The sequence below is a fragment of the Hemibagrus wyckioides genome, linkage group LG21 (assembly GCF_019097595.1).
Source record: "Hemibagrus wyckioides isolate EC202008001 linkage group LG21, SWU_Hwy_1.0, whole genome shotgun sequence".
In the NCBI taxonomy this organism is placed as follows: domain Eukaryota; kingdom Metazoa; phylum Chordata; class Actinopteri; order Siluriformes; family Bagridae; genus Hemibagrus; species Hemibagrus wyckioides.
This window is the reverse complement of record NC_080730.1, coordinates 3,324,298-3,341,599: the sequence shown is the minus strand read 5'-3', so window position 1 is coordinate 3,341,599 and position 17,302 is coordinate 3,324,298. Positions and strand designations below refer to the sequence as shown.

The 17,302-nt window shown below is 34.0% G+C and overlaps 1 protein-coding gene across 4 annotated transcripts in view; it reads left to right on the top strand.

Annotated features, from left to right (window-relative positions):
* Positions 1–17,302, top strand: part of cdk18 (cyclin dependent kinase 18) — an 85,811-nt gene that overhangs the window by 42,672 nt on the left and 25,837 nt on the right. For all 4 annotated transcript variants that reach the window (XM_058373407.1, XM_058373406.1, XM_058373408.1 and 1 more), the window contains exon 3: positions 7,228–7,361. In XM_058373407.1, the coding sequence (XP_058229390.1) occupies positions 7,228–7,361 (134 nt within the window). The remainder of the gene's footprint in view (positions 1–7,227; positions 7,362–17,302) is intronic.

Sequence of the window (17,302 nt, the reverse complement as noted above, 5' to 3'; positions counted from 1 at the left end):
TTGTGTGTTCGGTTTTCTTATTGTGTTTTCGTGTTTTTTTTTTTTTTTTTCGTTTCCACCATAGAAATCTCACAAGTATTCACTACAAATACATTCTACACATACGATCACATACAATTCCGGTGCTTTATGGAGAAGGATCGTGTATTGGGGTGCACCTTTCGACCCTCTCGCGTATCTTAAGCCTGTGTGTACGATCTGTTTCTATAGGAAACGAACACGCTAACCAATTAAAATAAAGCTGTGATTTATCTTCAAGCTGGAAGTTGTGTCAGAGCTGCTGTTCTAGAAGATTCATCAACACCTCAAGAACCCGAGCATGCCGTAGCGTAAAGGGAAAATAAGAGTTCACACACAAACACACACACACACACACACATATATATATATATATATATATATATATATATATATATATATATATATATATATATATATATATATATACATATATATATATATATATATACACTATATTGCCAAAAGTATTCGCTCACCTGCCTTGACTCGCATATGAACTTAAGTGACATCCCATTCCTAATCCATAGGGTTCAATATGACGTCGGTCCACCCTTTGCAGCTATAACAGCTTCAACTCTTCTGGGAAGGCTGTCCACAAGGTTTAGGAATGTGTTTATGGGAATTTTTGACCATTCTTCCAGAAGCACATTTGTGAGGTCACACACTGATGTTGGATGAGAAGGCCTGGCTCTCAGTCTCCGCTCTAATTCATCCCAAAGGTGTTCTATCGGGTTGAGGTCAGGACTCTGTGCAGGCCAGTCAAGTTCATCCACACCAGACTCTGTCATCCATGTCTTTATGGACCTTGCTTTGTGCACTGGTGCACAGTCATGTTGGAAGAGGAAGGGGCCAGCTCCAAACTGTTCCCACAAAGTTGGGAGCATGGAATTGTCCAAAATGTCTTGGTATGCTGAAGCATTCAGAGTTCCTTTCACTGGAACTAAGGGACCAAGCCCAGCTCCTGAAAAACAACCCCACACCATAATCCCCCCTCCACCAAACTTTACACTTGGCACAATGCAGTCAGACAAGTACCGTTCTCCTGGCAACCGCCAAACCCAGACTCGTCCATCAGATTGCCAGATGGAGAAGCGCGATTCGTCACTCCAGAGAACGCGTCTCCACTGCTCTAGATTCCAGTGGCGGCGTGCTTTACACCACTGCATCCGACGCTTTGCATTGCACTTGGTGATGTATGGCTTGGATGCAGCTGCTCGGCCATGGAAACCCATTCCATGAAGCTCTCTGCGCACTGTTCTTGAGCTAATCTGAAGGCCACATGAAGTTTGGAGGTCTGTAGCGATTGACTCTGCAGAAAGTTGGCGACCTCTTCGCACTATGCGCCTCAGCATCCGCTGACCCCGCTCCGTCAGTTTACGTGGCCTACCACTTCGTGGCTGAGTTGCTGTCGTTTCCAAACACTTCCACGTTCTTATAATACAGCTGAGAGTTGACTGTGGAATATTTAGGAGCGAGGAAGCGAGAAGCGACTGGATTTGTTGCACAGGTGGCATCCTATCACAGTTCCACGCTGGAATTCACTGAGCTCCTGAGAGCGACCCATTCTTTCACAAATGTTTGGAAAAACAGTCTGCATGCCTAGGTGCTTGATTTTATACACCTGTGGCCATGGAAGTGATTGGAACACCTGATTCTGATTATTTGGATGGGTGAGCGAATACTTTTGGCAATATAGTGTATATATCATCCACACACACTGAGCGAAACACTATATGTTTCGCAGTAATATATACATATATATATATATATATATATATGTATGTATGTATATCATCCACACACACTGAGCCAAATCAGAAAACAAAATAAATCAGGAAACAAAAGAAAAAAGAAAAAACAAAAGAAAAAAGAAAAAAAATCAGAAAACAAAATAAAAAACAAAATATATCAGGAAACAAAATAAAAAAAATAACAAATCAGAAAAAAAGAAAAAACAATAACAAATCAGAAAACAAAATAACACACCAGGGGTTTTTCAGGTTCTTTAGGTTCCACAACTGTTTCTAACAGGAACACATTTCTGTATAGAACCTACACACTGCTCAAGAGAGGTTTGTATTGTTGTATAAACGGATGTTCGCTCAGTGTGTGTGGATGATATATATATATACATATATATCAGGCATTCTTCTTTAGGTTCCAGAACGAAAAAAAAACCAAAAAAAATCAGAAAAAACAATTACAAATCTTGAAACAAAATAAAAAATGAATAAATCAGAAAAAAATAAAATAACAAATCAGAAAACAAAATTTAAAAAATCTGAAAACAAAATAAAAAACAAAATAAATCAGAAAAAACAAAAGAAAAAAAAACAAAATATCATCAGAAAACAAAATTAAAAAAACAAACAAAATAAATCAGAAAACAAAAGAAAAAAGAAAAAACAAAATAACAATTCAGAAAACAAAAAAATAAATCAGAAAACAAAAAAAAAGAAAAAACAAAAGAAAAAAGAAAAAAAATCAGAAAACAAAATAAAAAAAATAACAAATCAGAAAAAAAGAAAAAACAATATCAAATCAGAAAACAAAATAACACACCTTTCTTTAGGTTCCACAACCGTTTCTAACAGGAACACATTTCTGTATAGAACCTACACACTGCTCAAGAGAGGTTTGTATTGTTGTATAAACGGATGTTCGCTCAGTGTGTGTGGATGATTCGGGTTCAGTTTCCTGTTCTGCTTCTTTACTGCTCTGTTCAACTCTCACACAGTCTGTCATAATGTGCAGTCATAATCCCGTTCCTCATAACCTCCAATAAAGAAAAATCACTTAAATAAACATAAAGAAACTGGAGGTTGGTGAAGATGAGGGGGATACGCCACGCTTAATACCTGAAATGTCAGAGATCGCTGTGGAGAATCGATGAATCACCGGCACAACGCGGCCGACTAACGGCCATCCACGATATTAACAAATAAGTGCTCCAGGGCCGGGGATTAGTCATGTGAAGCACAGAGAGAGATAGAGAGAGAGAGACTCCGAGGTCTAGTCATGCTTTCTAGGCTCTTGGAGAAGTAAAATAAAGAGGCATTAGTGATCCTTTATGCTCATAAAGAGGGAACAAAAGCGTAAGCGAGAACAGAAAGTGGCTCCTCTTTGTTATGCCTCGCCGAAGTTAAGGCGTAATATTTCATTGCCTCAGCACTCTATTCATTTTGTCACTCACACACTGTACCGTCTGTCACCGTACTTCTCCACGGCGCGCTCAGCTTTCATTCATCTTTCCTGCCGTAATGTTTTTATTGAAATTCAGCTTTCAGACTCACTTAAAAGCACACAAGAAGTACAACAACAAGCAAGGCGGGGAAGGAGTGCGCGCTGAAAGCTGCACTTGGATTTAATTGGAATAAATTGGAAGATAGTACAGAATAAAAAATAAAGGAAAATATTATTTAAAAAAAAAAAAAGTCAGGTGCTGCAACCTTTCTGCTAATTGTTTAATAATCATTTACATATGCAAATGAGGGAATATTTTTGTGCTGATTTTTGTAGCATGAAAAAGTTACTACAAGTAGGTTGCATCTTTTATGTATATTTTTTCCTGCTGATTAATTGATTAATTAATTTTTTTAATTTTTAAGTTATTGTTTTTTTTTTAAAGATATTGTAATATTATTATAGTTCTATATTTATATTAATTTTAATGGTTAATTTTAATCGGTGAAAAAAAATATCACCCAGCATCAACGCTGTTTAACATATTTAAATTTATGCAAATTAGAATCGCATTCGTGACTCGGCTCATTGGCTGTAATAAATACATTTTGGTCCCGCCCACTTGGATTAAGCAGGCCAAAGGGAATGTAGGTTTTGCAAACATTTGACAAAATCTCAGTGTTTACTGCACAGCGCTCTTTCAAAAGTCCCACCTTCTCCATATGATGACTGGGAGAGCTTTTTAAAAAGGGGTGGGACCTCATAGCTAACTGCCAATCAGAATCGGTACTGACCATGACTGACGTCTCACAGTGTCGCTGCTTATTTTATCATTGCAAATTGGTTAAAATTGTATACTAATTGTTAGTATAAACCTTTGTTTGTTTGTTTTTGGAATTTTTATGGTCTAGATATCTGACATAATCTTTAGCTTTAGGGGGCGGTGGTAGCTCATGTGTTTAAGGTTCTGGTTGGGGTTCAAGCCCCAGCTCTGCCAAGCTGCCACTGTTGGGCTCTTGAGCAAGGCCCCGAACCCACCCTGTTCCAGGGGTGCTGCATTATGGCTGACCCTGTGCTCTGACCCCATCCTCCAAGGATGGGATATGTAAAAAAAATTCAAATTTTACTGTGGTGTAAAATGTATATGTGACATATAAAGCCATGACAACTTAGCTAGCTAGTTTTTAGCATGATGTATCAAACACCGCTAACTTCTGTCAACACAACAAACACCTATTTTACAAAACTCCCTTAAACAATCAACAATAATAATAATATTAATAATAATAATGGCTCAGTTTTCAGTAATATATGACCCCAAATCTGCACAGGGAAAACAAGCAAACTTCTTCTGGCAGAAAGTTCCAGAAACCGCACCTGAAAAGTGTTAAAAGGTGAAAATAACACATCTGCTGTTTGTAACAGGAATGAAATCGATACATATTTCACAACCACACTTTCATAATTAAAGGGTTCATTTGTGAAAACTACCGAAAGGCGAGCAAACGTTGTCTCGTGAAGGCAGCGAGGCGAAGGCGAAGGCGAGATTCACACCACATGCCGCGTGCACACACCCCAAGGCGTACGAAACCGGCATGTGAAATTATTGCTCCTCCACAGGCTGCGAAAAATTTATCACAAACTTATCACATGGACAAGAAGTCATTTTGAAGAAAGCAATAACGTCAGCAAGCAGAAGGGAATCAGAATAAACAGTTATGCCATGGCCTGGAACGTGGACAAGACAACATTCTGGAAATTAATTAAATAATTAATTAATTAATGATTCTTTTTGGAGAGATTTGTTGAATTTCTGCCTAAAGAATAACAACAGCAGCGACACAATTTGGGAAATTATTTTTTAAATATTTTTAGTAAACGCAAACCTCAATAACATTTATAATTTTATTTTATAAAATCTATTTCATGTGAGATTTGGGGATGTTTAGTCATAAATATGACTGGAAAAATGAATTGTGTTGTGCGGATATAAAAATATAATCAGTGATGATAGAAAGGTTATGATTGAATTTAATAAGAAAAAAATATGGAGAAAATAAATTTTAAAAAATCCCCTTCTGTCCTGAAGATGTCATTCAATAGCTTTAACTTGTTAAATTAATAAAATTCCATCAAATAAACTGGTTACATGAGCCAGTTTCCATGATATAGCTGTTGCTATAGAAACAACATAAGCACATTTATTGTGTGACCTTTTGACCAATCAGATCGACATCGAGATGAAAAACTGGCCAAAAAATAATCACAACTCTTCACTAAATTTGTTTTTACTTCCTCAAGAAGTTTACGCTCGTCTCCCATCATTTCATCCTCTCTAGCTCGAATTGATGCTAACATGTCCCACACAAGATCCGGCTCTAACGCTATCAAAGCCACCTCAGATCTCTGTCTCTCAGCTCACAGGCTTCACCAGCAGAGACACGCGAGGCCATCCGAGCCCGGTGCAGGTGGTCATCTCTCGGCTTTCATCACAGAGCTGCCTGGATCTGATGAGACCAGCTTTGATATGATCGAATTACTCAGATCCAATTTCTGACCGATGAGAAGTCAGACTGCGTCCTCGCTGTCCTTCAGCGCCGAGTTTGTGTCAGAACAGGCAAGAAAATGTTGACATTTCTGTCTGGTTTGGAGATTTATACGCCGTTATCATAGTGTGGGTTAAGAAGTTACGTGCAATTTAGAGACGTGGGCGGAGTCTGTATTACTGTGGACTATTAAACTGACAGTTTGATGTGAACACATTATGTCACATTAAAATTCACAGTTTTAGCTGTAACTCCAAGCAAAAAGCTATGGGTTGCCATGTAATTAAGGACTCATCTGTTTGAGTGCTGTGTCAGCTTATCCTTCAAACCGTGCCATGTTTTCTTTATACAGGAATTTCCCCAAAATGTTGCTGTTATTATTGAATTCCACATCTAAACCCTCAACTTAAAGCGTAACCCACATCACCAGCACACACCGATTTTATGACCTCGATTAAATGTCTCTAGGTTTCATTCGGTTGTCTGCGAGGAACCAGTGGAATCTCTGGACTCCCTAAAAAGCAGTCGTGACCATACCATAACGAAATGAAACCTGTATTGATGACCTTCTGGAGCAAGCGATGGTCCAAACAGCTCCAGATAGAGATTTCTACTTCACGGCCCAGAGGACGATGAACCTAGCAGATGAGAAAAGATGGACTTGGCGTCCAATTTCTCATTCCGCAGCCAGCCTTGGCCCGATAATGAGGTGGATCTCAATTATGCCGCCGCGCCGCTGTGAAATGGACCGGGGGGGCTCCTGCTACTGCGCCTCTCGAGGCCCTTCAAGCCCTCTTGTCCAAATTGAACTGATGGAGCAGAAAAGCCATTTTGATTTTTTCGCTCTCACCTCCAAACCGGAGCCCAGGCACTACGAAAAACAGCGGGCCCACCACCGATTCCGGCCAAGGTTGGGCCATGCCGTCGGCGCTTCGCATCATAGAGGCATAATTAGATTTGCGCTGACAGTCTGTTGACACGGGATATATTAATTGGGGTGCCTCGGATTGACATGCATTTAGATAGCCACATCATAAATGCATGAAACTCGGCACGGTGCACACTAATTGCGTTGAGTTCCGTAATTATGGCCCGCGTGATTAATGGCGCCTCCTGTCACCAGCATATGGCAAAGTTGACCTCACGGTTATTGAGTTAGCAGGCCAATCAGAGAAAGAGGGAGGGAGGGAGGGATTCAGAGGGAGGGAGCAAGGGGGACGACTGGGATGTCAGCTGCTCCGCTCTGATTGGATTAAAGTCTACTGTTGAGAAGTTCGTTTTTGTTTTTTTCTACTTACCTCTTAGGAATGTGATGGACAGCAGCACAGCTGCCACCATCGTGTCCTGTTTTTGGCTCGTACTTTAACGTAAATGCGATTGGAATTTCATTAGAACAAGACAGAATTGTTGTAGATGCTTTCAGTTGTTTCCCACCAGCCATCAGAGCGATGAGAGGTTTTTTCTGTAAATTCCACAGATCTGGTGCCGAACAGCCTGGGCCTGCACTCCCTCCACCCGTCTCCCAGTCCACTGGCCTCCGACCATCAGGCTCCATCTCCCACGCAGCTGCACTACCAAAGCAAAGTCCAGCACCGCCGATTCTCCATGGAGGTCAGTAGCACTGATGTTCTTCCAAGAACTGAGGAACTTGATTTTTTTTCCATCTCCAATCTCTCCATAACTATGTGATCAAATGATTCCATTGTTTGATAAAGATAATTGTATATTATAAGTGAGGACTGGAAGCGTGGAGGCATATCTTAAGCTCCATCTGTCAATTCCACAGGGATTCTTAAGATGGTTACCAATTCTTGGTATGTGATGGAACCTTCTAATTGGGGTCTCTAACAGGGTTCCTCTTTCAGGAAAGGTTTCAGAGTAACAGAGTCAAGAACTGGTAACCATCCAAAGAACCTTTGAGGAGCATCTTTTTTCAAGACTGTACAGGTGTACCCTATCTATTAGCTTTTTAAATGCCACTGGATAATGAGTTCTACTTCAGTCGACCCTTTCCATGGGTCCCATGTAGGGTCTATTTCTAAGAACCTGAGTTTTATGTATCCTTTCTTTAAGAAATTGTTTTTTTTATTATCCACTGATGGAAACACAGAAATTTCAGAGTACTGTAGAAGCAATCAGCATGATGTAGTAACATCAGAGTAATATAGCAATATAGGAAGACAGGAGTGGCGTTGTAATGAGTGATATCAGTGATGTAACAACATTAGAGTAATACTGTAATATCAGAGTAATGTATTAAGAGCAGAGTGATTTTAGAATAGTTTAGTAATATAGTAACATAGGACCATGAGAGTAATGTAGTAATCTCTGAGTAATAAAGTAATATAGAAAGATTAGGGGAATACTTTAAAATGAGAGTAGTATAGTAATGTCAGAGCAGAGTGATATCATCATAGTGTAGTAATACAGTAACAGGACGATCAGTGTAATGTAGTAATGTGTGAGTAATACAGTAATATAGAAATATTAGAGTAATACTGCAATATCAGAGTGTAGCAATATATTAACATTGGAGTAGCAGAGTAAATACTGTATTATAGGATGATAGAGTGGTGTAGTAATATAGTCACAGAAGAGTATGTGAGGGTAATACAGTAATATAGAAACATAAGTAATATAGAATAATACAGCAATATAGAATGATGGGGTGTAGTAATAAGAGCGATATCAGTGTAGTGTAGTAATATGGAACCATTAGGGTAATACGTAGCAAGAGCAGGGCGATATTATCAGCATTGTCTAGTAATGTAGTAACATATGAAGTAATATAGTAATGTCAGAGTAATACTGTATTACAGGACGATCAGAGTGGAGTTGGAATATAGTATGATTAGAGTATGTTCGAGTATCGAAACTTATTTCAATATTTTTATAAAATAAAACTTATTTTATTTTATTTTAGAGTAATTTAGTAATATCAGAGTAATACAGCAACAACAGAGTAGTATATTATATATTTGGACTAATTTAGTAATGTGAGAGTAACACAGTAACATCAGACTCAGTAACATCAGTAATACAGTAATATAGTAATATCAGAGTAATACAGTAACATCAGAGTAATACAGTAATATCAGAGTAATACAATAGTACAGTAATATCAGAGTAATACAGTAACATCAGAGTAATACAGTAATATCAGAGTAATACAGTAACATCAGAGTAATACAGTAATATCAGAGTAATACAATAGTACAGTAATATCAGAGTAATACAGTAACATCAGAGTAATACAGTAATATCAGAGTAATACAGTAACATCAGAGTAATACAGTAACATCAGAGTAATACAATAGTACAGTAATATCAGAGTAATACAGTAACATCAGAGTAATACAGTAATATCAGAGTAATACAGTAACATCAGAGTAATACAATAGTACAGTAATATCAGAGTAATACAGTAATATCAGAGTAATACAATAGTACAGTAATATCAGAGTAATACAAAAGTACAGTAATATCAGAGTAATACAATAGTACAGTAATATCAGAGTAATACAATAGTACAGTAATATCAGAGTAATACAGTAATATCAGAGTAATACAATAGTATCAGAGTAATACAATAGTACAGTAATATCAGAGTAATACAGTAGTATCAGAGTAATACAATAGTATCAGAGTAATACAATAGTATCAGAGTAATACAATAGTACAGTAATATCAGAGTAATACAGTAATATCAGAGTAATACAGTAATATCAGAGTAATACAGTAGTATCAGAGTAATACAGTAGTATCAGAGTAATACAATAGTACAGTAATATCAGAGTAATACAGTAATATCAGAGTAATACAGTAATATCAGAGTAATACAGTAGTATCAGAGTAATACAGTAGTATCAGAATAATACAATAGTACAGTAATATCAGAGTAATACAGTAATATCAGAGTAATACAGTAATATCAGAGTAATACAGTAGTATCAGAGTAATACAATAGTATCAGAATAATACAATAGTACAGTAATATCAGAGTAATACAGTAATATCAGAGTAATACAGTAGTATCAGAGTAATACAGTAGTATCAGAATAATACAATAGTACAGTAATATCAGAGTAATACAGTAATATCAGAGTAATACAGTAGTATCAGAGTAATACAGTAATATCAGAGTAATACAGTAATATCAGAGTAATACAGTAGTATCAGAATAATACAATAGTACAGTAATATCAGAGTAATACAGTAATATCAGAGTAATACAGTAGTATCAGAGTAATACAGTAGTATCAGAATAATACAATAGTACAGTAATATCAGAGTAATACAGTAATATCAGAGTAATACAGTAACATCAGAGTAATACAGTAGTACAGTAATATCAGAGTAATACAGTAATATCAGAGTAATACAGTAGTATCAGAGTAATACAATAGTACAGTAATATCAGAGTAATACAGTAATATCAGAGTAATACAGTAGTATCAGAATAATACAATAGTACAGTAATATCAGAGTAATACAGTAATATCAGAGTAATACAGTAGTATCAGAGTAATACAGTAGTATCAGAATAATACAATAGTACAGTAATATCAGAGTAATACAGTAATATCAGAGTAATACAGTAACATCAGAGTAATACAATAGTATCAGAATAATACAATAGTACAGTAATATCAGAGTAATACAGTAATATCAGAATAATACAATAGTATCAGAGTAATACAGTAATATCAGAGTAATACAGTAACATCAGAGTAATACAGTAACATCAGAGTAATACAATAGTACAGTAATATCAGAGTAATACAGTAATATCAGAGTAATACAGTAACATCAGAGTAATACAGTAATATCAGAGTAATACAGTAATATCAGAGTAATACAGTAGTATCAGAATAATACAATAGTACAGTAATATCAGAGTAATACAGTAATATCAGAGTAATACAGTAGTATCAGAGTAATACAGTAATATCAGAGTAATACAATAGTACAGTAATATCAGAGTAATACAGTAACATCAGAGTAATACAGTAACATCAGAGTAATACAATAGTACAGTAATATCAGAGTAATACAGTAACATCAGAGTAATACAGTAATATCAGAGTAATACAATAGTACAGTAATATCAGAGTAATACAGTAACATCAGAGTAATACAGTAATATCAGAGTAATACAATAGTACAGTAATATCAGAGTAATACAGTAATATCAGAGTAATACAGTAATATCAGAGTAATACAGTAGTATCAGAATAATACAATAGTACAGTAATATCAGAGTAATACAGTAATATCAGAGTAATACAGTAGTATCAGAGTAATACAATAGTATCAGAGTAATACAATAGTACAGTAATATCAGAGTAATACAGTAATATCAGAGTAATACAGTAGTATCAGAGTAATACAATAGTATCAGAATAATACAATAGTACAGTAATATCAGAGTAATACAGTAATATCAGAGTAATACAGTAACATCAGAGTAATACAATAGTATCAGAATAATACAATAGTACAGTAATATCAGAGTAATACAGTAATATCAGAATAATACAATAGTATCAGAGTAATACAGTAATATCAGAGTAATACAGTAATATCAGAGTAATACAGTAACATCAGAGTAATACAATAGTACAGTAATATCAGAGTAATACAGTAACATCAGAGTAATACAGTAATATCAGAGTAATACAGTAACATCAGAGTAATACAGTAACATCAGAGTAATACAATAGTACAGTAATATCAGAGTAATACAGTAACATCAGAGTAATACAGTAATATCAGAGTAATACAATAGTACAGTAATATCAGAGTAATACAGTAACATCAGAGTAATACAATAGTACAGTAATATCAGAGTAATACAGTAACATCAGAGTAATACAGTAATATCAGAGTAATACAATAGTACAGTAATATCAGAGTAATACAGTAACATCAGAGTAATACAATAGTACAGTAATATCAGAGTAATACAGTAACATCAGAGTAATACAGTAATATCAGAGTAATACAATAGTACAGTAATATCAGAGTAATACAGTAACATCAGAGTAATACAGTAGTACAGTAATATCAGAGTAATACAGTAATATCAGAGTAATACAATAGTACAGTAATATCAGAGTAATACAGTAGTATCAGAGTAATACAATAGTACAGTAATATCAGAGTAATACAGTAGTATCAGAGTAATACAGTAATATCAGAGTAATACAATAGTACAGTAATATCAGAGTAATACAGTAACATCAGAGTAATACAGTAACATCAGAGTAATACAGTAGTATCAGAGTAATACAATAGTACAGTAATATCAGAGTAATACAGTAACATCAGAGTAATACAATAGTATCAGAGTAATACAATAGTACAGTAATATCAGAGTAATACAGTAATATCAGAGTAATACAGTAACATCAGAGTAATACAGTAGTATCAGAGTAATACAATAGTACAGTAATATCAGAGTAATACAGTAACATCAGAGTAATACAGTAGTACAGTAATATCAGAGTAATACAGTAATATCAGAGTAATACAATAGTACAGTAATATCAGAGTAATACAGTAGTATCAGAGTAATACAATAGTACAGTAATATCAGAGTAATACAGTAGTATCAGAGTAATACAGTAATATCAGAGTAATACAATAGTACAGTAATATCAGAGTAATACAGTAACATCAGAGTAATACAGTAACATCAGAGTAATACAGTAGTATCAGAGTAATACAATAGTACAGTAATATCAGAGTAATACAGTAACATCAGAGTAATACAATAGTATCAGAGTAATACAATAGTACAGTAATATCAGAGTAATACAGTAATATCAGAGTAATACAGTAATATCAGAGTAGTACAGTAATATCAGAGTAATACAGTAACATCAGAGTAATACAATAGTATCAGAGTAATACAATAGTACAGTAATATCAGAGTAATACAGTAACATCAGAGTAATACAATAGTATCAGAGTAATACAATAGTACAGTAATATCAGAGTAATACAGTAATATCAGAGTAATACAGTAACATCAGAGTAATACAGTAGTATCAGAGTAATACAATAGTACAGTAATATCAGAGTAATACAGTAACATCAGAGTAATACAATAGTATCAGAGTAATACAATAGTACAGTAATATCAGAGTAATACAGTAATATCAGAGTAATACAGTAACATCAGAGTAATACAGTAGTATCAGAGTAATACAATAGTACAGTAATATCAGAGTAATACAGTAACATCAGAGTAATACAATAGTACAGTAATATCAGAGTAATACAGTAATATCAGAGTAATACAGTAGTATCAGAGTAATACAGTAATATCAGAGTAATACAATAGTACAGTAATATCAGAGTAATACAGTAATATCAGAATAATACAATAGTATCAGAGTAATACAGTAATATCAGAATAATACAGTAATATCAGAGTAATACAGTAATATCAGAGTAATACAATAGTACAGTAATATCAGAGTAATACAGTAATATCAGAGTAATACAGTAATATCAGAGTAATACAGTAGTATCAGAATAATACAATAGTACAGTAATATCAGAGTAATACAATAGTACAGTAATATCAGAGTAATACAGTAATATCAGAGTAATACAATAGTATCAGAGTAATACAGTAATATCAGAGTAATACAGTAATATCAGAGTAATACAGTAATATCAGAGTAATACAATAGTATCAGAGTAATACAATAGTACAGTAATATCAGAGTAATACAGTAGTATCAGAGTAATACAGTAGTATCAGAGTAATACAGTAATATCAGAGTAAAAAAGTAATATCAGAGTAATACAGTAATATCAGAGTAATACAATAGTACAGTAATATCAGAGTAATACAGTAATATCAGAATAATACAATAGTATCAGAGTAATACAGTAATATCAGAGTAATACAGTAATATCAGAGTAATACAGTAATATCAGAGTAATACAATAGTATCAGAGTAATACAATAGTACAGTAATATCAGAGTAATACAGTAGTATCAGAGTAATACAGTAATATCAGAGTAAAAAAGTAATATCAGAGTAATACAGTAATATCAGAGTAATACAATAGTATCAGAATAATACAATAGTACAGTAATATCAGAGTAATACAATAGTACAGTAATATCAGAGTAATACAGTAATATCAGAATAATACAATAGTATCAGAGTAATACAGTAATATCAGAATAATACAATAGTATCAGAGTAATACAGTAATATCAGAGTAATACAGTAATATCAGAGTAATACAATAGTACAGTAATATCAGAGTAATACAGTAGTATCAGAGTAATACAGTAGTATCAGAGTAATACAATAGTACAGTAATATCAGAGTAATACAGTAATATCAGAGTAATACAGTAGTATCAGAGTAATACAGTAGTATCAGAGTAATACAATAGTACAGTAATATCAGAGTAATACAGTAATATCAGAGTAATACAGTAGTATCAGAGTAATACAGTAGTATCAGAGTAATACAATAGTACAGTAATATCAGAGTAATACAGTAATATCAGAGTAATACAGTAGTACAGTAATATCAGAGTAATACAGTAGTATCAGAGTAATACAATAGTACAGTAATATCAGAGTAATACAGTAGTATCAGAGTAATACAGTAGTACAGTAATATCAGAGTAATACAGTAGTATCAGAGTAATACAATAGTACAGTAATATCAGAGTAATACAGTAGTATCAGAGTAATACAATAGTATCAGAGTAATACAATAGTACAGTAATATCAGAGTAATACAGTAGTATCAGAGTAATACAGTAGTATCAGAGTAATACAGTAATATCAGAGTAAAAAAGTAATATCAGAGTAATACAGTAATATCAGAGTAATACAATAGTACAGTAATATCAGAGTAATACAGTAATATCAGAATAATACAATAGTATCAGAGTAATACAGTAATATCAGAGTAATACAGTAATATCAGAGTAATACAGTAATATCAGAGTAATACAATAGTATCAGAGTAATACAATAGTACAGTAATATCAGAGTAATACAGTAGTATCAGAGTAATACAGTAGTATCAGAGTAATACAGTAATATCAGAGTAAAAAAGTAATATCAGAGTAATACAGTAATATCAGAGTAATACAATAGTATCAGAATAATACAATAGTACAGTAATATCAGAGTAATACAATAGTACAGTAATATCAGAGTAATACAGTAATATCAGAATAATACAATAGTATCAGAGTAATACAGTAATATCAGAATAATACAATAGTATCAGAGTAATACAGTAATATCAGAGTAATACAATAGTACAGTAATATCAGAGTAATACAGTAATATCAGAGTAATACAATAGTACAGTAATATCAGAGTAATACAGTAGTATCAGAGTAATACAGTAGTATCAGAGTAATACAATAGTACAGTAATATCAGAGTAATACAGTAATATCAGAGTAATACAGTAGTATCAGAGTAATACAATAGTACAGTAATATCAGAGTAATACAGTAATATCAGAGTAATACAGTAGTATCAGAGTAATACAGTAGTATCAGAGTAATACAATAGTACAGTAATATCAGAGTAATACAGTAATATCAGAGTAATACAGTAGTACAGTAATATCAGAGTAATACAGTAGTATCAGAGTAATACAATAGTACAGTAATATCAGAGTAATACAGTAGTATCAGAGTAATACAGTAGTACAGTAATATCAGAGTAATACAGTAGTATCAGAGTAATACAATAGTACAGTAATATCAGAGTAATACAGTAGTATCAGAGTAATACAGTAGTATCAGAGTAATACAATAGTACAGTAATATCAGAGTAATACAGTAATATCAGAGTAATACAGTAGTATCAGAGTAATACAGTAATATCAGAGTAATACAATAGTACAGTAATATCAGAGTAATACAGTAGTATCAGAGTAATACAGTAGTATCAGAGTAATACAATAGTACAGTAATATCAGAGTAATACAGTAGTATCAGAGTAATACAGTAATATCAGAGTAATACAATAGTACAGTAATATCAGAGTAATACAGTAGTATCAGAGTAATACAGTAGTATCAGAGTAATACAATAGTACAGTAATATCAGAGTAATACAGTAATATCAGAGTAATACAGTAGTATCAGAGTAATACAGTAGTATCAGAGTAATACAATAGTACAGTAATATCAGAGTAATACAGTAATATCAGAGTAATACAGTAATATCAGAGTAATACAGTAGTATCAGAGTAATACAGTAGTATCAGAGTAATACAATAGTACAGTAATATCAGAGTAATACAGTAGTATCAGAGTAATACAGTAGTATCAGAGTAATACAGTAGTATCAGAGTAATACAGTAATATTGATATAGAGTAATACAAAGTATTATAGCATAGTAATATTGGCATAATACAGTAATATCAGAGTAATACAGCAATATGGGACAATCAGATTAGTGTAGTAATATAGTAACATCAGAGTATGTGAGAGTTTGTCAGAGTAACACTGGAGTAATGTGAGAGTAACACAATAATATAACATTATCATAATACTGTAATATGTCCGTAGAATAGTATAAACAGTGTAATATAGTAACACTGGAGTAATATAGTAATATAATAATAATAATAATAATAATAATAATAACAATACAGTAATATCAAAACAGAGTAATACTGCATCATCAAAGTAGTATAGTACAGTAATATTGGCGTAATACAGTAATGTCAGAGTAATACAGCAATATCGGATGATCAGATTGGTGTAGTAATATAGTCATGTGAGATGAGTATGTGAGAGTAATACAGTAATATAGTAACATTGGAGTAACATTCTAATATCAGTAGTATGGAAACAGAGGAATAATATAGTAATATTATAGAGTAATATTTCTGTGATATACTGTATTGTATGTACTGTATTCAGTACTGACTGATCATGTGACATCTCTCTCAGGACCTCAGGTCTCCTGTGTGGTGTCTGTGTGCTCTGAATGAATGGGAAATGTTTTACTGGAATCTTTAACACGGTGATGTAGGGAATGCTGGCGATGCACAGCGAGTTTCACAGAGTCGAGCAGTAACACCGCTCAAGAAGTGTGTGAGTAATGTGTAGAAATCCGGTGGTGAGTTATTGCTGGAATTCTCGTCACCGTGACGGTGCACCCGAAGGATCGAGTGGCGTAAATGTCAGCGTCTTTCTCAGGGTGACTTTCATCTCGTAGAAAACAAACCAAACCCAAACAAACTCCCAGAAAATGGACCCCTGAGGGGGAAATAACAGATTAATCAAAGTCTCCCAGAACAGCAGCAGCCGCCATCATCATCACCACCACCACCTCCTCGTTTCCCTCTCTCTCTCTCTCTCTCTCTCTCACTCACTCTCAACCCACCATTACTCGCCTGTCCCCCACAAGCCCTGATTGTGTGTGAAGGACAAATACCAGCCTCGTATTCCAGCCCTCTCCTCAGTGTCACTCCTGCCACAGACCCGGCTAAAAGATGGAGGCCTCAGCTAAATGCAGCCGACGGGTTATTTTTAAGT